This window comes from Scyliorhinus torazame, chromosome 22, assembly GCF_047496885.1.
Source record: "Scyliorhinus torazame isolate Kashiwa2021f chromosome 22, sScyTor2.1, whole genome shotgun sequence".
Lineage (NCBI taxonomy): Eukaryota > Metazoa > Chordata > Chondrichthyes > Carcharhiniformes > Scyliorhinidae > Scyliorhinus > Scyliorhinus torazame.
Window position 1 is genome coordinate 82,916,154 of NC_092728.1, and position 23,406 is coordinate 82,939,559.

Below are 23,406 nucleotides of genomic sequence, written 5' to 3' on the forward strand. Positions count from 1 at the left end.
GCGGTTGGTGGAACAGATGGAGGAGGATTTCAAGAGATGGGATATGGTATCCCTGTCAATGGCAGGGAGGGTGCAGGCGGTTAAGATGGTGGTCCTCCCGAGATTCCTCTTTGTGTTTCAGTCCCTCCCGGTGGTGATTACGAAGGCTTTTTTTTAAAAGGATTGAAAAGAGCATCATGGGTTTTGTGTGGGCCGGGAAGACCCCGAGAGTGAGGAAGGGGTTCTTACAGCGTAGCAGGGATAGGGGGGGGCTGGCACTACCGAGCCTAAGTGAGTATTATTGGGCCGCTAATATTTCAATGGTGAGTAAGTGGATGGGAGAGGAGGAGGGAGCGGCGTGGAAGAGATTAGAGAGGACGTCCTGTAGGGGGACTAGCCTACAGGCTATGCTGACAGCCCCATTGCCGTTCTCACCGAGGAACTACACCACAAGCCCGGTGGTGGTGGCTACACTGAAGATTTGGGGACAGTGGAGACGGCATAGGGGAAAGACTGGAGCCTTGGGGGGGTCCCCGATAAGAAACAACCATAGGTTTGCCCCGGGGGGAATGGATGGGGGATATGGAATGTGGCAAAGAGCAGGAATAACGCAACTGAAAGATCTGTTTGTGGATGGGAAGTTCGCGAGTCTGGGAGCGCTGACCGAGAAATATGGGTTGCCCCAAGGGAATGCATTCAGGTATATGCAACTGAGGGCTTTTGCGAGGCAACAGGTGAGGGAATTCCCGCAGCTCCCGACACAAGAGGTGCAGGACAGAGTGATCTCAAAGACATGGGTGGGGGATGGTAAGGTGTCAGATATATATAGGGAAATGAGGGACGAAGGGGAGACTATGGTAGATGAACTAAAAGGGAAATGGGAAGAAGAGCTGGGGGAGGAGATCGAGGAGGGGCTGTGGGCAGATGCCCTGAGCAGGGTAAACTCGTCGTCCTCGTGTGCCAGGCTAAGCCTGATTCAGTTTAAGGTATTACACAGGGCACATATGACTGGAGCACGGCTCAGTAAATTTTTTGGGGTGGAGGATAGGTGTGCGAGGTGCTCGAGAAGCCCAGCGAATCATACCCATATGTTTTGGTCATGCCCGGCACTACAGGGGTTTTGGATGGGGGTGACAAAGGTGCTTTCAAAAGTAGTAGGAGTCCGGGTCGAACCAAGCTGGGGGTTGGCTATATTTGGGGTTGCACAAGAGCCGGGAGTGCAGGAGGCGAGAGAGGCCGATGTTTTGGCCTTTGCGTCCCTAGTAGCCCGGCGCAGGATATTGCTAATGTGGAAAGAAGCCAAGCCCCCGGGAGTGGAGACCTGGATAAATGACATGGCGGGGTTTATAAAGCTAGAGCGGATTAAGTTCGTCCTAAGGGGGTCGGCTCAAGGGTTCACCAGGCGGTGGCAACCGTTCGTCGAATACCTCGCAGAAAGATAGACGGAATGGGAAAAAGAAGGCAGCAGCAGCAGCCCAGGATCGGGGGGGGGGGGGGGGGGGAAGAGGAGGAACCAGAAGGACTCTCAGGGTTGTTAATATATACTGTATAGTATGTATAGGTCGTTGCTACAGATAATTATATATTGGACTGTTAAATTATATTTTTGGAGAGTGTTACTTGTGACAAGGCAGTTGCCAATTAGGGCTAGTTTTCATTTTTGTTATTTATTATTTATTCATTTTTTGTTTATAAAATAGGTCATTGTTATTTGTGTTGTTATAATATTGTGTAAAGGATGCACAATGTACTGTGTTGGTTGACCAAAAATTTTCAATAAAATATTTAATTAAAAAAAACGTATGCTGGGGCAGGATTACAAGGGGAGGATATGACCTTGGAGAAATGGGAGGGAGGCATCGTCTTTGGGCCCAGGGTGCCCGAATGAGGTCGTCTCCCACACTTTGCTTAACACAAGGCTTTCCAAATAGCATGGGAATTCCCCTTTCTGCAGGTAAAACATCAACGGCATTTATAAGTAGGATGAAGCCCTCATGTGGCCATTAATTGGACACTTAAGAGCCTCAACAGACAAAGGCGAGCAGGTAGCCTGATGCCTCCCCAGACCCTGTACAATTTCAGACAGGTTGGGTACGGGCAGGTATGCAGTGGGAAAGCAACCCGCTGAATTTTACATGCATTCTTCCCCTTCAAACCTGCTGGCAGGAGAGAAAGCGTCCAATCCAGCCCAAGGTTGGAATTTGATTGATAAAACGAACCCCAAAGTACAGTCTAATAAAGATATGCCACCAGGGTATTGTGTAATGGTAAAAACTAAAAATAGAGAAAGATAATGTATTTGTTTTAGCAGTAAAAAGATAGAGAAATACACACCTGACTGCTGCAGTTGCCAATGATTAACGCATCTGCTAATGCCAGCTGGCCTGCTACCATTCCTTGTTCCAGTGGTGGGACCACTCCTTCCGCCAGGCGATTTGATGTTACCACAATGCTGTTGTCATCATTTAACACAATCGCAGGATCTGCCTGGAAATAAAAGGTCAAACAACATTTGAACCTGGTTAAGGTACTACAAACACTAAACACTCAAATTCCTCATTCCTGGTATCATTCTAGTAAATCTCCTCTGCACTCCCTCCAGGGTTTTAACATCCTCCTTAATTTAGGTGTCCAGAACTAAACACAATGTGGGGGGAATCTCCGGTCACCGATGTCAAAACGCGATTGGCCGGAGAATCCCCATTTGCGCCGAAATCGGAGGTGGCGCCGCTTTTGCAATGCTCCACCCCCTCGAAAACGCAGTACTCGGGGAGTACGCCACATGCCGCATGGACAGCCTCAGGATGTCACGCGAGGCCCTCCCCGATGCTCCACCCCGACGGGCCGAGTTCCCGACAGTGTAGGACACGTGTGCTATCAATGGTTATTATTATTACTACATGGTGGAAGGCAGCATGGTGGCACAGTGGTTAGCACTGCTGCCTCACAACGCCGAGGACCCAGGTTCGATCCCGGCCCCAGTGCATATTTGATAAAGAGCTAAATACATTTTAAATGCCACGCTCAAGCTTGTAGAGATTAGTACATCAATAAAGTAATATAAATAGAAGATAGATTGGTACAACATATTAAAACATTGAACAATACAAGGGCCAAAAGGGAAATACTGGACAATCAAGGTTGTTCGATACCATTTCCAAAATATTTTATTATAAAATATTCAAGATGACTGTAGCTTTCTCTAATATTTGATTTTATTTATATTATTCACTTTGTCACAAATTTGATAAGACAAACTTAGTGGAATATGAAGATGGCTCCTTGTTTAACTGGAACCTTTTACTTTTGTACTTTAGGCTTGCAATGGTGCATGAATTTATTACTACCTGGCGTCATACACTTCAGGCAACAAATGGACAGTTCAAATACAAACCATGTTAATACATGGCCAATTTCTAGTCAGTTACCTTCATGTTTCGTAAAAGCTTCATGACTTTGGAATGAACTTCAATAAAAATTACATTCCATACATAATCAAACCAAGGCTGGAAATTGGTATATGTTAACTTAATGAGTTAATGTTTTTGCATATTCTGTTTTACATGCACCATTTAGTCTCTATCTACCATCATTTAACGAACATAATTCTTCATATAACAAATCAGGAGAAAATAACAATATTACTTGATAGCCACCAAGTAGATTTCAAATATTGGGGCTTTACAAGTCTATTTCTTTCCTCCTTACCATTAAGTTGACAAATCTTCCAACTACCTGACGAAGAACAGGCAAAACTCTAATTTCAACCGATGAGTTTTAGTGAATCTTGGGAAGATTTAAAACTCTTCCATTTTGGGTTGAACCACACATCAGGAGTTAAATTAAGCTATTCACAAATGGCATCAACTGCATTAAATTAGTCATCAAAGCCCATCAGCATTAACAGAATAAATGTTAAAAAAGGTTCATTTGAAAAGTTAGTTAACTAACAATACAAGTAACTTTAAACACATAGATATGACATAGCGACTGAATAACTTGTTTTCATATTTTCCAATAACTCCAGATTACTATTAAACAGACCTCAACAAATGCTGCCACCTCCTGTAGCACAAGATTCCATTCTAGTTGATCTTCAGTGTTGAACCGATGTGTATAATCTTCAATTTCATCTGACAGGTCCTATTAAAATTAGAAACTGCTTTTAGTGTGTAATATGGAACTACAACTAGTTCACCATTTAAAAAATTACAACTGCAACAATAACAGCAGACAGACTTCCGGTTGCGGCGATGACCAGCTAAGCCGCACGTTTCGGCGGCTCCAGCTCGAACAGACCTTCGGGCTCGTTTAAGAGCCCCAACGGGGAATTTTTTCGGGACGAAACCCGGTGTGGGGTGAGACAACAGGGAGTACCCCCCAACGAAAAAGAAAAATATCGGCGGCGGCGGCCAGATCGCGAAGAATCCTCGAGGACAGGGGCAGAAGGAAAAAGGAGCAAGCTGGCGGCGGAGAGAGACCAGGCGACATGGGGGCCGGACCAAGACGAATTTTTGAGACGGTGTGTGGAGCTGCTTAAGAAGGAGGTGCTGGCCCCGATGCTACAAGCAATTGAGGGGCTTAAGGAGGCACAAAAGACCCAGGAGATGGAGCTCCGCGTGGTGGAGCAGAAGGTGACGGACAACGAGGACGAGATCCTGGGCCTGGCGGTCAAAACGCAGACACACGAGGCGCTCCACAAAAAGTGCATTGAAAGGATTGAAGTCCTAGAAAACAGATCACGGAGAAAGAACCTTCGGGTCCTGGGTCTCCCCGAGGGAGGAAGGAGCGGACGGCGGGGCTTACGTGAGCACGATGCTACGCTCGCTAATGGGAGCTGAGGCCCCCTCGGGCCCCTTGGAAGTGGAAGGGGCCCCATCGGGTCCCTGCGAGGAGACCAAAGGCGGGAGAACCACCTAGGGCGACGATCGTGCGATTTCATCGCTTCAATGACAGAGAGGTGGTTCTGAGATGGGCCAAAAAGGTACGAAGTAGTAGATGGGAGGATGCGGTGGTACGGGTGTACCAGGATTGGAGTGCGGAGGTGGCGAGAAGGAAGGCGAGTTTTAATCGAGCCAAGGAGGTGCTACACAAGAAGAAGGTGAAGTTCGGGATGTTGCAGCCGGCGCGACTGTGGGTCACGCACCAGGAGAGGCATCACTACTTCGAAACGGCGGAAGAAGCATGGACCTTCATTAAAAACGAGAAACTGGATCAGAACTGAGGGACTGATGTTGGAGGGGAAACGACAATGCTGATGTATATAGAGATGTAAATTGGGGAGGGGGGGGACACCGAGAAATGTGGGCCCCGGTGGGGAAGAAGAGACATAGGCGGGGGATGGGGAATGGGAGTGGGGCGGCAGAGGGAGCTGCGCCACGAGGGGCGGGACGGCTCTAGAGAACACTGGGCTTATTGTTCTTGTTCCCGTGCCAGAAAGATGATGGCGAGAAGATAGGCGCAAGGTAGATGGGAGTTCCTCACACCGGGGGGGGGGGGTCAAGGAGAGAGCGGGAGAAGCCGGGGTCAGTTGAAGTCAGCTGACTTTCGGAAGCAATATGCTAGAGTAATCATGCTAGATGGGGATCTAGCGGGGGGGGAATAACTGGGTTGCTGCTGCAGAGATCGAAGAGGAACTGGTAAAAGAAAAGGTGGTCGGGGCGTGAATGCGCCGCCTGGGGAACAGGTGGGTGTGCGGAACCGGGACGTGGGATTGGCCTAGAGAGGGTGATGGCTAGGAGGGGGGCAGGCAGCCCCCCAGTTTGGCTGATCACGTGGAAGGCCTAAATGGGCCGATTAAAAGGGCCCGAGTGTTCGCGCACTTGAAAGGACTGAGGGCAGACGTGGCCATGCTTCAGGAGACGCACCTGAAGGTGGCGGACCAAGTTAGGTTAAGGAAAGGATGGGTGGGACAGGTGTTCCACTCAGGGTTGGATGCAAAGAACAGAGGGGTGGCCATACTGGTGGGGAAACGGGTGTCATTCGAAGCTAGGAACATTGTAGCAGACAGCGGAGGCAGATATGTGATGGTGAGTGGCAGACTGGAGGGAATGGAGGTCGTGTTGGTTAACGTATATGCCCCGAATTGGGATGATGCGGGATTTATGAAGCGAATGCTGGGACGTATCCCGGACCTGGAGGTAGGAAACCTGATAATGGGGGGGGGGGGGGGGGAACGACTTCAACACCGTGTTGGACCCAGGGTTAGATAGATCTAGATCTAGGACCGGAAGAAGGCCGGCAGCGGCCAAGGTGCTTAGGGGGTTTATGGACCAAATGGGGGGAGTGGATCCGTGACGATTTGTTAGGCCGATGGCCAAAGAGTTCTCCTTCTTCTCCCATGTTCACAAGGTGTACTCCCGGATAGATTTCTTTGTTTTGGGAAGGTCACTGATCTCGAGGGTGGAAGGAACTGAGTACTCAGCCATAGCTGTTTCAGATCATGCCCCACACTGGGTGGACCTGGAACTAGGAGAGGAGAGGGAGCAGCGTTCACTCTGGCAACTGGATGTGGGATTACTGGGGGATGAGGGAGTCTGCGGAAGGGTGCAGAGATGTATCGAAAGGTACCTGGAGGCCAATGACGACGTGGAGGTCCGAGTGGGAGTAGTATGGGAAGCACTAAAGGCGGTGGTCAGAGGAGAGCTGATCTTCATCAGGGCCCACAAGGGGAAAATAGAGGCCAAGGAAAGGGAAAGACTACTGGGGGAGATTTTGAGGGTAGATAACGAATACGCGGAGGCCCCGGAGGAAGGACTATACAGGAAGAGGCGACGACTCCAGACGGAGTTTGACCTGTTGACCACAAGGAGGGCGGAGGCACAGTGGAGGAAGGCACAGGGGATGAGATATGAATATGGGGAAAAGGCGAGTCGCCTGTTGGCCCATCAGCTGCGAAAGAGGACAGCGGCGAGGGAGATAGGGGGAATTAGGGATGAAAAAGGAGCTACGGTGCAGAGAGCAGGGAAGATAAATGAGGTGTTTAAGACCTTTTACGAGAGACTATGTAGGGCCCAACCCCCGGAGGGAAAAGAGGAGATGCGGCAGTTTTTGGACCAATTAAGGTTCCCGAGGGTGGAGGAGCAGGAGGTGGAAGGCCTGGGGGGCGCCGATTGGGGTGGACGAGGTTACCAAGGGGCTGGGGAGCATGCAGGCAGGGAAGGCCCCGGGACCAGATGGGTTCCCGGTGGAATTCTATAGAAAATATGTGGACTTGTTGGCCCCGCTGCTGGTAAGGACCTTTAACGAGGCCAGAGAAGGGGGGACCCTACCCCCGACAATGTCGGAGGCGACGATATCGCTAATCTTGGAGCGGGATAAAGATCCGCTGCAGTGCGGGTCCTATAGGCCTATTTCACTACTAAATGTGGACGCCAAGTTGCTAGCAAAGGTGCTGGCAACGAGGATAGAGGATTGTGTCCCGGGGGTGGTGCACGAAGACCAGACAGGGTTCGTAAAGGGGAGACAACTAAATGTCAACGTACGACGGCTATTAGGGGTGATAATGATGCCCCCAGCAGAGGGGGAGGCAGAGATAGTGGCGGCAATGGATGCAGAGAAGGCATTTGATAGGGTGGAGTGGGAGTATCTATGGGAGGTGCTGAGGAGGTTCGGGTTCGGGTTTGTCAGCTGGGTTAAACTCCTCTATGGGGCCCCAACGGCAAGTGTGGTCACAGGTCGGCAAAGGTCGGAGTATTTTCGACTACACAGGGGAACAAGACAGGGATGCCCGTTGTCCCCATTACTGTTCGCGTTGGCAATTGAACCACTGGCCATAGCGCTGAGAGACTCCAGAAAATGGAGAGGGGTGATTAGGGGGGGAGAGGAACACGGAGTGTCACTCTACGCGGATGACCTACTGCTGTATGTGACGGACCCAGTGGGGGGGATGACAGAGGTCATGCAGATATTGAGGGAGTTTGGAGATTTCTCGGGATATAGGCTTAACATGGGAAAGAGTGAGCTTTTTGTGATACACCCTGGGGACCAGAGTAGAGGGATAGATGGCCTACCGCTAAGGAGAGTGGAAAGAAACTTCCGATACCTGGGGATTCAGATAGCCAGGAGCTGGGGAACCTTACACAGATTCAATCTGACACGACTGGTGGAACAAATGGAAGAGGATTTCAAAAGGTGGGACATGCAGCCGCTGTCACTGGCGGGCAGAGTGCAGGCAATTAAGATGATGGTCCTCCCGAGGTTCCTATTTGTGTTCCAATGTCTCCCTATACTGATCACTAAGGCCTTCTTTAAAAACATAGATAGGAGCATCACGAGCTTCGTGTGGGCAGGGAAGGCCCCGAGGGTAAGGAGGGGGTTCCTACAACATACCAGAGACAGAGGGGGACTGGCGTTGCCGAATTTGGGCGACTACTACTGGGCCGCCAATGTGGCGATGATTCGTAAATGGATGATAGAGGGAGAGGGAGCGGCGTGGAAAAGGTTGGAGATGAAGTCCTGCAAAGGGACGAGTTTAAAAGTGCTGGTGACGGCGCCACTACCGCTCTCCCCAAAAAAATTTACCACAAACCCAGTGGTGGCGGCAACATTAAGTATCTGGGGGCAATGGAGGCGGCAGAGGGGTGTGCTGGGAGCCTCGGTGTGGTCCCCGATCAGGAACAACCATAGGTTTGCCCCAGGGAGGCTGGATGGAGGATTCCAGAGCTGGCACCGGGTAGGAATCAGGAGAGTGGGAGATTTATTTATAGACGGGACGTTTGCGAGCTTGGGGGCGCTTGAGGAAAAGTATGAGCTGCCCCGGGGAAATTTCTTTAGATATATGCAGATGAGAGCGTTCACGAAACAACTGGTGAGGGAATTTCCGCTGCTCCCGACACAAGGGATCCAGGACAGGGTGCTTTCGGGGGTGTGGGTCGGGGAGGGCAAAGTGTCAGAGGTATACCGGGAGATGAGAGAAGAGGGGGAGGAGTTGGTGGGCGAACTGAAGGGAAAATGGGAAGAGCAGCTCGGGGAGGAGATTGAGGAGGGTTTGTGGGCTGATGCCCTAAGCAGGGTAAATTCCTCTTCCTCGTGTGTCAGGCTTAGCCTGATCCAATTTAAGGTGCTGCAGAGAGCACACATAACGGGAGCAAGGTTGAGCAGGTTCTTCGGAGTGGAGGACAAATGTGGGAGGTGCAGTGGAAGCCCGGCAAACCACAAACATATGTTTTGGTTGTGTCCGGTATTGGAGGGGAGTGACGGGAGTGATCTCGAAGGTGGTGAAGGTCCGGGTCAAGCCAGGCTGGGGGTTAGCCATATTTGGAGTTGCGGATGAGCCGGGAGTGCAGGAGGCGAAAGAGGCCGATGTCGTGGCCTTTGCGTCCCTAGTAGCCCGGCGTAGGATTTTACTCATGTGGAGGGAGGCGAAACCCCACGGACTGGAGGCCTGGATAAACGATATGGCGGGGTTCATAAAACTAGAGCAGATGAAGTTTGCGCTGAGAGGATCGGCTCAAGGGTTCACCAGACGGTGGCAACCGTTCCTCGACTACCTAGCGGAACGTTAGAGGGAAGATAGACAGCCAGCAGCAGCAGCCTGGGCGGGGTGTAAATTGTTTGGGGTTTTTTTTTTGGGTGGGGGAGAGGGGGCGGGGGGGGGAGTATTACTTTGTGTTATTTGGTTAGTTTACCATGTTAGTTACACAATGTTATATTGCAGTTATCATGTTACTTTTATTTTTATTTCTTTGATTTGTAAGGGAAAAAATTGTGTTTGAAAACTTTAATAAAATATATATTTTTTAAAACAAACAATAACAGCAGGCACAGGGGCTGAATTATCCGCCAGCGGGACTCTCCGTTCTGCTGGCAGCGCACCCCCACCTGCAGGTTTCCCAGGGGAGTGGGGTGCCTACAACGGGAAATCCCATTGGCTAGTGGCGTGAACGGAGAATCCTGCTGGCAGCGAGGGCCTGCCGTCAAGGAACACGTGGCTGGGGAGGCGGGGACTTCACCCCAAGAATGTTACGTATAGATGAAGCTGTATTTACGCCAGTGCTAAGCGACAGTTAAACTAAAATATAACAGAGTGGTTTAAACATGAAGGCATCTTCTAAATTCAGTTCAGGTTGAAAGTTCTTCATGTTGGCACACATTGATTTTCGAGGTTTAATGAAAAATTGCCACTTGGGCAAGATACCAGAAAGTTCCAAATGTTGATGGACTCGTACCCCACAGGTCAGTGCCTTCTTGAGAGACAGGAAGAAATGGGGAAGTGGGGGGGAGAAAATAGTTAAAATACAATGTGTAACTTTTTTTCAGCATTCGTTTCCATCAATTTCATGTACTTTCTTCTTAAAGGTTGTAGACAACAATAGTGTTCAGTGTTAGTCACAACTTTCGCTGATGTTGAAGCAGTCCGTGTCCATATACAAGATCTGGACAACATTCAGGCTTGGGCTAATAAGTGGCAAGTAATATTTTTACCACATAAGTGCCAGACGATGACCATCTCCAATGAGAGAATCTAACCATATTTTCTTGACATTCAAATGCATGACCATTGCAGAATCCTCCACCAACACAGGAACAGGAGCAGGCCATTCAGCCCCTCGAGCCTGTTCCGCCATTCACAGATCATGACAGATCTGTGACCTAACTCCTTCGGGCAGGATTCTCCAAAATCGCGCTCGGCGATCGGGTCTGACGCCTTCCCAACTGGACCTGTAAAAACTGTAGTTAAAACAGGTCAGGGGCTAGGAATTCTGTGGCCAAGTAATTCACCTCCTGACTCCCTAAAACCTCTCCATCATTTACAAGGTGGAAATCAGGAGTGTTATTAAATTCTCTGTGCATACCTGGAGGAGTGCAGCTCCAACAACATTCAAGAAGCTTGACACCATCCAAGACAAAACATCCATCTGATTGGTACCCATCCACCAGTTTAAACATTCACTCCCTCCACTACCATAGTGACAGCAGTGTGTGTCACATCCAAGATTCACTGCAGCAACTCATCACACCTCCTTTAGTAGCACCTTTCAATTCCTCAACATCCAACGCCAGAAGAAAAAGAATAGCAGTTGCATTGGAACACCACCAAGCCACACAAAATCCTGACTTTAAACTACATCACCATTCCTCCACAGTTACTGGGTCAAAAATCTGAGCTCCCTTTCTAACAGCATTGTGCATGTATTGACACCAAATGGACTGCGGCAGTTCAGGAAGACAGTGGCTCACCGCTATCTTCTCAAGGGCAATTATGGATGGACAACAAATACTGTACTTGCCAGCAACACTTGCATCCCATGAAAGAATAAGCAAAATAAAATAGTGATTTAAAATTAAAATGTGGAGGCTTTAGAGAGGGTGCAGAAGAGATTTACCAGGATGTTGCCTGGTATGGAGGGCATTAGTTATGAGGAGCGGTTGAATAAACTCGGTTTGTTCTCACTGGAACAACGGAGGTTGAGGGGTGACCTGAGAGGTCTACAAAATTATGAGGGGCATAGACAGAGTGGATAGTCGGAAGCTTTTTCCCAGGGTAGAGGGGTCAATTACTAGGGGGTATAGGTTTAAGGTGCGAGGGGCAAGGTTTAATGGAGATGTACGAGGCAAGTTTTTTTTTTTTTTTTTTTTTTTATACACAGAGGGTAGTGGGTGCCTGGAACTCACTGCCAGAAGAGGTGCTGGAAGCAGAGACGATAGTGACATTTAAGGGGCATCTTGACAAATACATGAATAGGATGGGAATAGGAGGATATGGACCCAGGAAGTGTAGAAGATTTTAGTTTAGACGGGCAGCATGGTCGGCGCAGGCTTGGAGGGCCAAAGGGCCTGTTCCTGTGCTGTACTTTTCTTTGTTCTTTGAAAAGTGTACAGTCTGTAAATTGGAGAATGGTTAATTAGGGAAATACAACATCTTCAAGAACAAACTGGAAAAAAAAATCAGATCAGTGGTAACTCTGCTCACATGATTATTTTTTGTGCATGTGTCGAGACAATAATGGTTGAAATTCTTATATGCACATTCCATTAAATAATTAAGAAGGTCAATGCCAAGGCCCAAGCCCAAATGATTGAATAGGCATTTTAAAATTTTAATATTTTTCAAATAAGTTTTAAAATAGCAGAAGTAGATTTCTGTTGAATTAGAATTTCCGAAAAGTAATTTGATGTGTTGAGAATTAATTAAATAACAAGATAAATGATTGGAAATTAGGAAATAGTCTGATAAAATTATTGTATTAGTTCCTAGAATAGCTACCGTTATTCCTCAAGCAAAGACAGGAAATGAACTTGGTAGTGAGAAAAAATTATTTTCATTACTTTGAAATGCACTTGTTCCCTCAATCTCCTATCAATCTATTCATATTCCTTGTTTCAATACAAGGTCAACTGGAATAACATATGCAATAGTAAATGGATCACACACTCCCGAGCAAACAGCATCAGATTAACATGCAGCTATATTGTACCCAGCCTAAATATATGCAAAATTGAATTTGTAGTAGTTTAATAAGTGTACTCTTCTACAAGACTTTTTTCCTATTTAACAAACAGATGATGGTGGAATATGAGCACTTCCACCATGTACAATGTCAAATTCACAATTAGAAAGACTTTCAATGTTACATCTGCTCTAAAATTCAACAACTGCTACAATGATTTTAGAAGAAAACACATCCCAGGGTGTTTACAGAAAGAATGAGAAAGAAAAAACCCAACACAGTTAACTAAATTACAGATCCATGTGCAAAACCAGAGAGAGAGAGTTGGGAGTGCTGATAGAGAGCTTAATCAAAACAGCTCTCTATCAGCACTCCCAACTCTCTCCCTCTGGTTTTGCACATGGATCTGTAATTTAGTTAACTGTGTTGTTTCTTTTCTTTCTCATTCTTTCTTTAAACACCTCGGGAAGTGTTTTCTTCTAAAATCATTGTAGCAGTTGTTGAATTTTTGAGGCTTTTTCTTCAAAAATGTGTGGACGCCCAAAGCTGGAGGACTGGTGGAGACTGTAGTGTAAGGCCACAAATGTGACTTGAAGATGAGGGGAAGGATTTTAAATTCAGCTGTGTTGGGGAAGAGGGAAATAGTGTACATCAGCAAGAACAAGGTGATGGGAAGCTGGTCAGAAGGACCCGTGTATGACGAGTTGTAGGATAGGAGGCATCAGGAAATAAATTGGGGAAAACAGTGTGCGGCAAACAACATGGCTAAGGTTTTCAGCAGGTGTGGAGTGGAGGTAGGGATGGAAGCAGGAAATGTTGCAGAGATGGAAATTACACACTCTTGGCAATGAATAATATGGGTTTGAAGCTCAGTTAAGGATCAAACAGAATGTTAGGACCTTGCACATTATGTTTCAGTCTCCCCAAGGTGGAGTAGGGTTGGAGAGACGCAGTCAGTGGCAAAGTAATCCTTAATGGATGGAGCTAAAATTAAATATTTCTAAAAAAAAACTGTAGGCATCTATAAAAGAGTATGAGGAGCGTGAAACTTCATAAAAAAGACTCATACCTTAACTAGATCTCCAACAAGGTCCATTTTGTTAAGCAGCAGACAAACCACTATGTATCGTGCAAAATACCGTAGCTTTTTGACCACAAGCTCAGGCCTACAAAAAGTGAGCACACCAAACAGATTCAAAGGAAAGAAACATTGAGTGATGCATCCAACCAAGAAATAAGTGAAAAATGTTAACCATTACAATTTAAATTGAACACAGTTTGAATTTTCTACACCTAATTTAGGCACATTTCCCAATTTTGCTGCTTTAATTTAGGGGCATTTTTTGAAAACATGAAAATTGTTGCCCATAACGGAAAATAAGAACAAATCCTGTATACGGGTATTTCAGCAGTCAAGACTTGTATGTAACCATTTCTGTAACATGTTATGGCTGCAGCAGTTTGTAGTTATAAACACACAAAAGATATTTATGAAACGATATAGATTAGCATACCTATCCTCCTTAGTGACCTGGGAATAGTAGGCCCTTTGTCTTATTGCAGAGTAGAAAGAAAATGCTTCATTCAGATAACTGGTCTCAGAAGTACGCAAGCTAAAGAATGGGGTGGTAGGGAAACAAAAAAAAAAAGAAAAATAAGGCAGCATCATATTGGTATGAGTGGGGGAGAAACAGGCCAAAATGGTGCAAAAAGAGAAATAAAAGCTTTGAGAAACAAAGGGTGACATTTTATCCGTGGTACACCATTCCTGACTGTGGAAAGTAGGTGGCACTCCTGCTGTCTTGTTTTTTGCTGGTTCTCACAATTAAAATGTAAAGTGCCAGTGGAGTGCACGGATGACACATGTAATTACGCGAGAGGGAAGATTTTCATTGGTGAAACTTGTCATCAGTCCGCAATGCAACAGGTAGTCCTGGCTGTAAAAGATCCTCCTGGAAGGGTCTGCATGATGGCTACAACAGCTCAATTGATCCATTTCTTGCTGCTTCTCCGAATTAAGCTTGCCCCCCCCCCACTCAAGCCTCTCCACACCACCCCCCACCACACTGCTGCGAAATCCCCCCTCCCTCCTTATCAATCATCTTGTCCTGGCCCCCAAACTCTCATGCCCTCCTTAAAGATGTTAGAGCCTAAACAGAGATGCACCCCACGGTTCAGGGATGCCTCCTGCTGGATCTCCTCCAGGCCATGAGGAAAGGCAAGTGGTATTCATTCTTGCAGATGCCATTAGGAGACCCTCCTGCCTTATCAAGGTGGCCTGGGACGGGATAGCAGAGGAAGTGAAAGACTGGCAAATCCGTAGCAGAACCCAGGTGCAGAGCAGTAACTAGTTGAATGACTTGCCTATTCTTTGTGCTTGGATGCAATGAGAGAATGACAGGCCAGGATGTGATGGGGATTCATAGAGACAAGGGAGTTGGGTTCCAGCTGACATGTCACCAACTCTGATCATTGTCATGCAGGAGAAACAGACACATAATGCAGGGAAAGAGCAAAAACAGGGGTAGAGTGGCCGATCTCAGAATCCTACCCTGACAGAGGAGGTGGACGTGTAGATCGCAGGAGAGGAGGTAGGTCGGCCATTAGCACAGTTGGAATGGCTGCTCACACTGTGCAGTTACTTAATGTGCTCTCCACCACAGGCCATTTCCATGCAAGGTTTAGGCCGCAACCAAGGGGTCAGAAGGCTCCTCCTGTGTGGATGCTGAGAGTACACCAGCACCTGCCTCATCAACAACCTCCGTCAGTGCAGGATCATGCGTAGAATCGGGGTCACTATATAGTGGACATATTACACACATGTGCCAGGAGCTGAGGGAGGCTGTGATAGCCATGTCCCCTAACACTTGGAGGACTGCTGGAGACCAAGCCCTTGCCGTGCCCAAGGCAGATGACAGGCCTCTGGCTGAGGCCACAAGGAGCCCACTGGACATGCAAAAAAGGTTAATGGAAAATGTGCTGGAGATGCAAGAGGTCATGTGCAACTTTTCACATCCAATTCAGGAGTGCATTCAATCCATGGGTTCTGCCCTGTCCCAGGTCTGTGAGCATATGGCTTCCTCCATGGAGAGGGTAGCAACTGCCATGATGAGCCAGGTCGAGCATTCAATCTATACGCTCTGACCTGCATTCCATCGCTCTAGCCTTGGGCTCAGGGGAAAGGGAAGCAGAGAATCATAGACTTTACATTGCAGGAGGCCATTCGGCCCATCAAGTCTGCACTGGCCCTTGGAAAGAGCACCATACTTAGGTCCACACCTCCAACCTATCCCTGTAACCCAGTAACACCACCTATCCTTTTTTTTGGATACCAAGGGCAATTTAGCATGGCCAATCCACCTAACATGCACATCTTTGGACTGTGGGAGGAAACCGGAGCACCCGAAGGAAACCCTCACAAACACAGGGGGAATATGCAGACTCTGGGACATGGGAGCTGAGAAGTGACAGTGCTAACCACTGTGCTACTGTGCCGCTCAACGAGGCATTTCGACCTTCCTTCAGGTGTCCCTCCTCCCCAGGGAGATGGGGAGATGTCAATGAGCACCCAAATGGAGAGGAGCATGTGACACTCCCACGGTGAGCAGTCATTCCCCATCCCCTCCAACATTGACCCATTAGCTTCAGCAATCATGGCCAAGAGGGATGCCCATGGCCCAATGCAGGAGATCCCCAGTAGGCTGGAACCCTCAGAGCCGCATGCCTCGTTATCCATCACCAGGTGAAACAACACTGAGCCTCCACCTCAGCGGAACGGGAGTGAAAGCGCGAGGGGGTCAGCGGCAGAGGGAGCGGGGGGCCCCCCAGCGGGCGAGGGGGCCCCCAGCGGGCGAGGGGGCAGCGGGCGAGAACGAGAGGGGAAGAGCAACAGCAGAAAGCAGAAGATGAGAGAGTGGAAAAGGGGATGGAGAGAGATGGAGCAAGTGGGTGAACGTGCGAGAGAGATAAAGAGCAGGAAAGGAGAGACGACAGAAAGACAGTGGGAAAGGAGAAAGGTTGAGACATACAAGCTGTGCTACTCAGGGCTTGAGTGATTGTGTTAATTGTTAATTAATTTGTTTTAAACATTTCCAAAATCAAACTTACTAATAATGGTAGTAGAGTTGTCCTATTTTTGAAGCAATTTCTCCAATCTGCCACCTCTTCAGACCATATCTATTGTCCAGAATTTGCCTAGGGTGAAAGATGGACAAATAACACAAAATACATACAGTATGTTGCAAGCATGCATGAGACAATTTACATATATTGTAAGGGTCATTCATGTTGATTACCCTAGTTCCTATTTCTTTTATTTTGTATTTATTGTTTATGGTCCATGGATCGTTAATGGAGACCTACTGTTACCACTCCCTGGGCTAGCATAGGGTCAATTCCAGACCTATTTAACTTGGAGTCACAACATAATTGAAATTAATAAATAATTCTTCTGATGGTGACCTTCTAACACACCTTCCTTCAATTGCGGCTTTCAGTTTGAGGTTTGTTTTCAGTCTGCAATGGTTTTCAGGTCTACAGCTATGCAGCTTTCAGAGAGAGAGTGGGAGTGGGAGAGGGAGAGGGAGAGAAACAGGTAGAGAGACAGAGGGAGGGAGGGGGAGAGAGAGAGGGATAAGAATCAATCATCACATATTACCGAGTACTTTTTGGCCAATTCATTGGCCACCAACAAACTAAATGAACCAAGACCCACCGATCTCTCAGGTGCCTAAAAGTCTGGGTTCTGCTGTCCGAAGGTTAGTTTTGTAACTTTGAATTCCTCACTTCCCCTGCCCGATTTTAATAGATATGTCCATTAAGCATCCATGGATCAAAATGATAACAGCAAAAGTAAAGAAATGGGAAATAAGGGAACCAACAGGAAGGGCTCTTACAATACCTTTAAGTCGAGTAGAGAAAGTAAGGAACTCAAAGTGTCAAATAGTATACTGTGTTGTAAAGTCTTGTATTTTGGGCAGAAGAACCCAGACTTTATGGTACCATAGAAATTGGAGGGATGTATTTTGACTGGTTGGCTAATGGTCAATGGTTGGCCAGGGACAGAATTCTGCCTGGCAACCAAAAGTAATTGGTTCTTGGCAGATGTTTTTTTCCCCAGAGAGAAGCCACTGGACCCTCTAATTGGATGCAGCTCTCTCTCTGCTGCCCACTGCCTGAAGACAGGAGCTTCCAGACCCTGAAAGAACAAGCTGTCTCTCTTTCTCTCGAATGCTGGATGCCTGCTATTCCTGAGACTATTGTGAAAACTATTACAAGCTGAAAGAAAAGATAACATCCATCTGAAAGCCTACACGGAAGAAACTAACTGGAAGATGTCCATCTGAAACAGGAGGTGGGGGGAGGGGTATAGAGATTAGATAGTAGTTAACCAGCTGCATTTGTTGCCTATTTAATTATAGTTACTGTTAATAAGATAATTGTGTTTAAATTTACAAATCTAGTGACCATAGTTGTTGGATATTTTAAAATAAAAGTCATTTCACGCATGTTGCGACTCCGGGTCAAGTGGGGCTGGAATTGACCAGGCACTGACCCAGTGTGTCGCAATAATATGAACTAAATTTTCAAAATAACTGTACAGATCAATTCTAACTTGGTACTTGTATGTTCAGCAAACACTAGTTTTATGGTGCCAATTAAGTGCAACATGCAATAACTTTAAAGCCACAACAAAAAATGGAGTGTGTTGCAATGTAGAGCAAAATACTACCAATTTTCTATATGTGCAAAAGAAATTGTAAATACATTTCGAGTACCCAATTATTTTTTTCCAATTATGGGGCAATTTAGCGTGGCCTATCCACCTAGCCTGCACATCTTTGGATTGTGGGGGTGAGACCCACAGACACGGGGAGAATGTTCAAACTCCACACGGACTGTGACCCGGGGCCGGGATCGAACCCGGATCCTTGGCGCTATGAAGCAGAAGTGATATCCACTGTGCCACCACGCCGCCCTAATATGTGCAAAATTGATCACGCGACAATACCTCGGACACAGATTGTTACATGACAACGGTTCTTGTTTTATCCACGGAACAGAATGTGACCCTTATACATTTCCTCCAGCAAGTTGGGGACACAATTTAGACAACAAAAGAGCTCTTTATCTGACCAATTCAAAGCACAATGCTTCACCTCCAGTTTGCTTTACCTCCAGTTTAATCAAGGTAAGCAAGATTAATTGGATTTTTGGAAGTAAATTTTCCTCTTTCCATCCTGATATCAGCAAGCGGTCTGAAACCAAGTTGCACTCAACACTGTACTACATAGAATTTACAAAGCAGAAACAGTCCATACAGCCCAACGTAACCATGCTCCACACAGACCCCCTCCCACTTTACTTAATCTATTAACATTCAATAAATCTTTCTATTCTTTTTATCCCTCACGTGGTTATCTAGTTATCCCTTCAATGCACCAATGCTTTTTGCTTAAACTATTCCTCATGGTAGCAAGATCCTCATTCTAATCACTCCTGCATAGAGAAATCTAGTTAAATATATACATACGCTGCTATACTTTCCCACCAAAATCTGACTAAAACTGTATGATTGACAGATTGTAAAGTTGATAAATAGCACTTCTAAAAGTTTAAATACTGTGAGCACGGTCAACCCTGCTCCAGTTAAAGCCATTCACCTGGTGGTTAGAATATCATTATCAAACATGAACAAACGTGCGGCATGTTGAACCATTCTCAACACTGGAAATACATGCATTTGGGCACAATTGCACTTTCAACCATCCACTATATAGGTCCTACACATAAACTCCTCTTAACTGAGATATAAACAGGTTAAATGCAAATTTTAAACGTGTAGTTAATCTAACTCTTTTTAAAATAAATTTAGAGGACCCAATTCTTTTCCAGTTAAGTGGCAATTTAGCGTGGCCAATCCACCTACCAGGCACATCTTTGGGTTGCGGGAGCGAGACCCACGCAGACACGGGGAGAATGTACAAATCCCACATGGACAGCGACCCGGGGCCGGAATCGGACCCAGGTCCTCCATGCCACGATGCAACAGTGGTAATTAATCTAACTATTAAGAGAAACACATAATGGTAGTAATTTCATCTAGCCAAGTATACTGTACTACTAATAATAATCTTTATTGTTGGTCAGGGGCTGGTTTAGCACACTGGGCTAAATAGCTGGCTTTTAAAGCAGACCAAAGCAGGCCAGCAACACGGTTCAATTCCCATACCAGCCTCCCCGAACAGGCACCGTAATGTGGCGACTCGGGGCTTTTCACAGTAACTTCATTTGAAGCCTACTTGTGACAATAAGCGATTTTCATTTCATTTCATTATTGCCCCGGAGTCGCCACATGCTGGCGCCTGTTCGAGTACACAGAGGGAGAATTCAGAATGTCCAAATTATCTAACAGCACGTCTTTCGGGACTTGCGGGAGGAAACCGGAGCACCCGGAGGAAACCCACGTAAACACAGGAAGAACATTCAGACTCCGCACAGACAGTGACCCAACCCAGGAATCGAACTTGGGACCCTGGCATTGTGAAGCAAGCTAACCTGGAGACCACGGGCAGGATTCTCCATGCCAAAATCACGCTCGGCGTGGGGGCGGAAAATGGGCATCAGACCCACGATCGGGTCCGACGCCGCTCCAGGGAATCGCCATCAATCGGGCACGCGCAGTTGATGCGGCGCCAGTCAGAGCCATTGAAAGAGGCCCCCGCAGCAATTAGCCATGTGCAGCTGGCCGAGTTCCCGCCGGCATGGTTCTCTCATGGTTCCACCCGGCGGGCACTCGGCGTGGTGGCTGCGGTCTCTGTCCGCGGCCGACCTGGTGGGATCATTCACGGGGGGGGGGGGGGGGGGGGGCCTCCAAGACGGCCACGCTATTAATCGGGGGCCACCGATCCGCGGGCGCACGCGATCTGGGGCGCCGCCCATCTCCTTGCTGCCGCTCCGCGGTGTGGGTCCGCCATGTCGCACGGGGCGGCCGACACAGGCCGCCATCATGCGCGGACCCCGACTGGAAGTGCAGAGCCCCCTATCAGCAGCCGGAGCTGCGAGGAGCATTCCGGGGCTCTCCTAGCTCCTTGCAAATGGCAGAATCACCCTGGACTTACTCCAGGTAGGTCCAGAGTGATTTGCGTGCGTTTTTTCACGTGCGTGGGGACATACCCCATTATTGGAGAATCCCGCCCACTTCCTGTTACTAAACCCGAATCAAAATCACTACAGGTGATAGGATCATCCTCCATTTATCTATTTTCCTCATTTTGGAAGACCTTGCTGAAAACAAAGTATTATTTAATTGAATAGTTTGTCAAGCAAAATTTCTCCCAACCTGTGCTGCTGTTGGAATTTCCAGAGCTTTGTATAAACATCAAACGTACGTCCAAAATATGACTGCCATTGTTTCTGTCCATACTGAGGTAAATCCCTGCAAGAAAATAATCTGTATTTATTTTAGAGTCATGGTTAAACTGGAGATGGGGGGGGGGGGGGGGGGGGGGGAAGCGAGAGAGGGAGAGAGAGAGAGAGAGGGAGAGAAAGAAAAGCAAGCTCGTGGGCCAGACAAAGAGGCAGAAGACATGGGATGGGAATTAGGTGAATAAAGACAGCTAATGAAGTAGAAAAACAAACAGGGACTAGATATTCATACTATTAAAACTTATAATTCAACAAATATTGCTAATTCAATAATTCATTTGGAACTATTACTCAAAGGGCCCACAATGCCTATATCAGAATTCTTTCAGGCTCATCACAGATCAAGTGCAACAACTTGAATTAATATAGCATCTTTAACATGGTTAAGCATTGCAAGGTGCGTCGGAGCAGTGTTGTCAATCAAAATTCAACACTGAGCCAGAGAAAGAGATTAGGGCTGATGATCAAAGCTCATCTCGAGGTCAATAACTGCACATTGTTCCACAAGTCAGTGTCACCTTCAATATTTTTTACAGTTGCTAAAGAAAATAGATGGAAGGATTGATGGGAGATGAAAGAGTCTGCCCTGGAAAGGAAAGGCAAAAGTAAAGAGGGGAAAAATGGACTTTTGGGGGATTTAAAGCTACTCACTTCCCCTTCAGCTGTATCTAGTGCATCCTGGGAGTTCTGATTTTCACTTTCTTGTTTTGAATGGAATTGACTGTTTCCAGGTAGGTGGAGGACAATTCTCAGATTCTTAATGGTTCATTTGTTTTATCTAATTTCATTCCAACAAAAATCAATTCACAAAGAGCAGCACAGTGGCACAGCAGCTAGCACTGTTGCCTTACAACGCTGAGGACCCGGGTTCGATCCCTGCACTGGGTCACTGTCAGTGTGGAGTTTGCACATTCTCCCAGTGTTTGCGTGGGTCTCACCCCAACCCAAAAAGATGTGCATGGTCGGGGATGGGCCATGCAAAATTGCCCCAGAATTGGGGAAAAAATGGGTAATCTAATTTTATTTATTTTTAAAATTTAAATAAAAAAATCAATTCACAAATCCATGAGAGGAGTAACACAATTTCTATAATAGGAATACAACAGGGGAGACCAGTCCATCTAGCCCATCAGAGTTGAAAGTTAAAAAACATCAAGCACACCCCTCAGTAGATGGAAATTTCATTCTGATAATGAATGGGCTGTGATGGAAATGATTCAATACAACCAGACAGACCAACTTGTCTGAGTTTCAAGGATATCTTAGAAACCCTTCCCCTCTGAAAGCACACCTCCATAGCAACATTAATCACATCGGCCTTGTATTCAGGTAAAAAAAAAATGCTGATTTGCTCTCTTTAGGACTCCATTTCTCTTTTATCTTGGAGGTAAATGGGCAGTAGTACAACTATTTACAACCTGACATTCACCTTTTTCCCAACAAAATAATATGGGCCCAATTTAATCTCTAATGATCAAGTCATCGAAGCTTGCTGTCAGGCAGACTTCAGAATAAGTAACACAACCCCTTTCATTTTATCTTAAAGAAACAGTCTCAAAATATAATCTTCTAAATCTCACAATAATTAATCCTTCAAATTCAACAATGTATATCTTTGCCACATATTGTTGGCCTATAAAATACACTTAATAGTATAGCAAGGATCTCTATTATTTAACCAAAGGTTCTGTCCTTGGCTCCTTCATAACATCCTCAAGCTCCAGCACTGTGATATTGTTCTTCATCAATTCATTCAACCCTCCACTTTTCCTTACTTTGCCAGCTTTCCTGTACATGTTGCTGGGATCTTCTGCTCCCGATCAAGTCTGGTGGATTTGGCGACGGGAGCGGAACATATCGCAAGAACAGCCACATTGTGTTTTACGTCGACATAAATGTGTGACACGATTGGCTTCACACACACATCCCCATCAGTGACGGGATACATTTTCCTGACATTCAACGTCAGGAATATCCGCCCTAAAAATGATATGGTGGCCACCCTGCCAATAAAATGGCGTGAAGCATGCCCCTAGACCTCCACTGCCTCCTCAATCCCCACCTATCTCTCGCTGCCACCCACTCACCTCCAATCACTACATACCTCCCCCCCTCCCCCCCCCCCCCCCTCCTCCCCCCGATCGGTCCTCCCCTCCACCCACTTCCGATTCTCCCCTATCACCCCCCCATCCACCCACTTCAATCCCCACCTTTCTCTCCAGCCCCCACCCACCTCAATCCCCTCCTTTCTCTCCAGCCCCCACCCATCTCAATCCCACCTTTCTCTCCACCCCCACCCACCTCAATCCCACCTTTCTCTTCGCCTCCCCCACCTCAAACCCACCTTTCTCTCCCCTCCCACCCACCTCAATCCCCATCTTTCTCTCTCCCCTCCCCACCCACCTCAACTCCCCACCTTTCGCTCCCCTCCCCTCCCACCCATCTCAATCTCCACCTTTCTCTCCCCACCCACTTCAAGCCCTACCTTTCTCTCCACCCCCTCAATCCCACCTTTCTCTTCCCCCCCTACCCCACCTCAATCCCCACCTTTCTCCCCACCCCACCCCCACCCACCTCAATCCCTCCCTTTCTCTCCAACCCCACCTCA

General features: G+C 47.1%; 1 protein-coding gene across 5 annotated transcripts in view; it reads right to left on the reverse strand.

Annotated features, from left to right (window-relative positions):
- The window catches only part of scai (suppressor of cancer cell invasion), a 246,501-nt gene that overhangs the window by 126,080 nt on the left and 97,015 nt on the right, over window positions 1-23,406 (reverse strand). For all 5 annotated transcript variants that reach the window (XM_072488455.1, XM_072488456.1, XM_072488458.1 and 2 more), the window contains 6 exons: window positions 20,713-20,808; window positions 16,479-16,565; window positions 13,886-13,984; window positions 13,441-13,537; window positions 4,024-4,122; window positions 2,314-2,466 (listed from right to left, as the gene is read on the reverse strand). In XM_072488455.1, coding sequence (XP_072344556.1) covers window positions 2,314-2,466; window positions 4,024-4,122; window positions 13,441-13,537; window positions 13,886-13,984; window positions 16,479-16,565; window positions 20,713-20,808 — 631 coding nt within the window. The remainder of the gene's footprint in view (window positions 1-2,313; window positions 2,467-4,023; window positions 4,123-13,440; window positions 13,538-13,885; window positions 13,985-16,478; window positions 16,566-20,712; window positions 20,809-23,406) is intronic.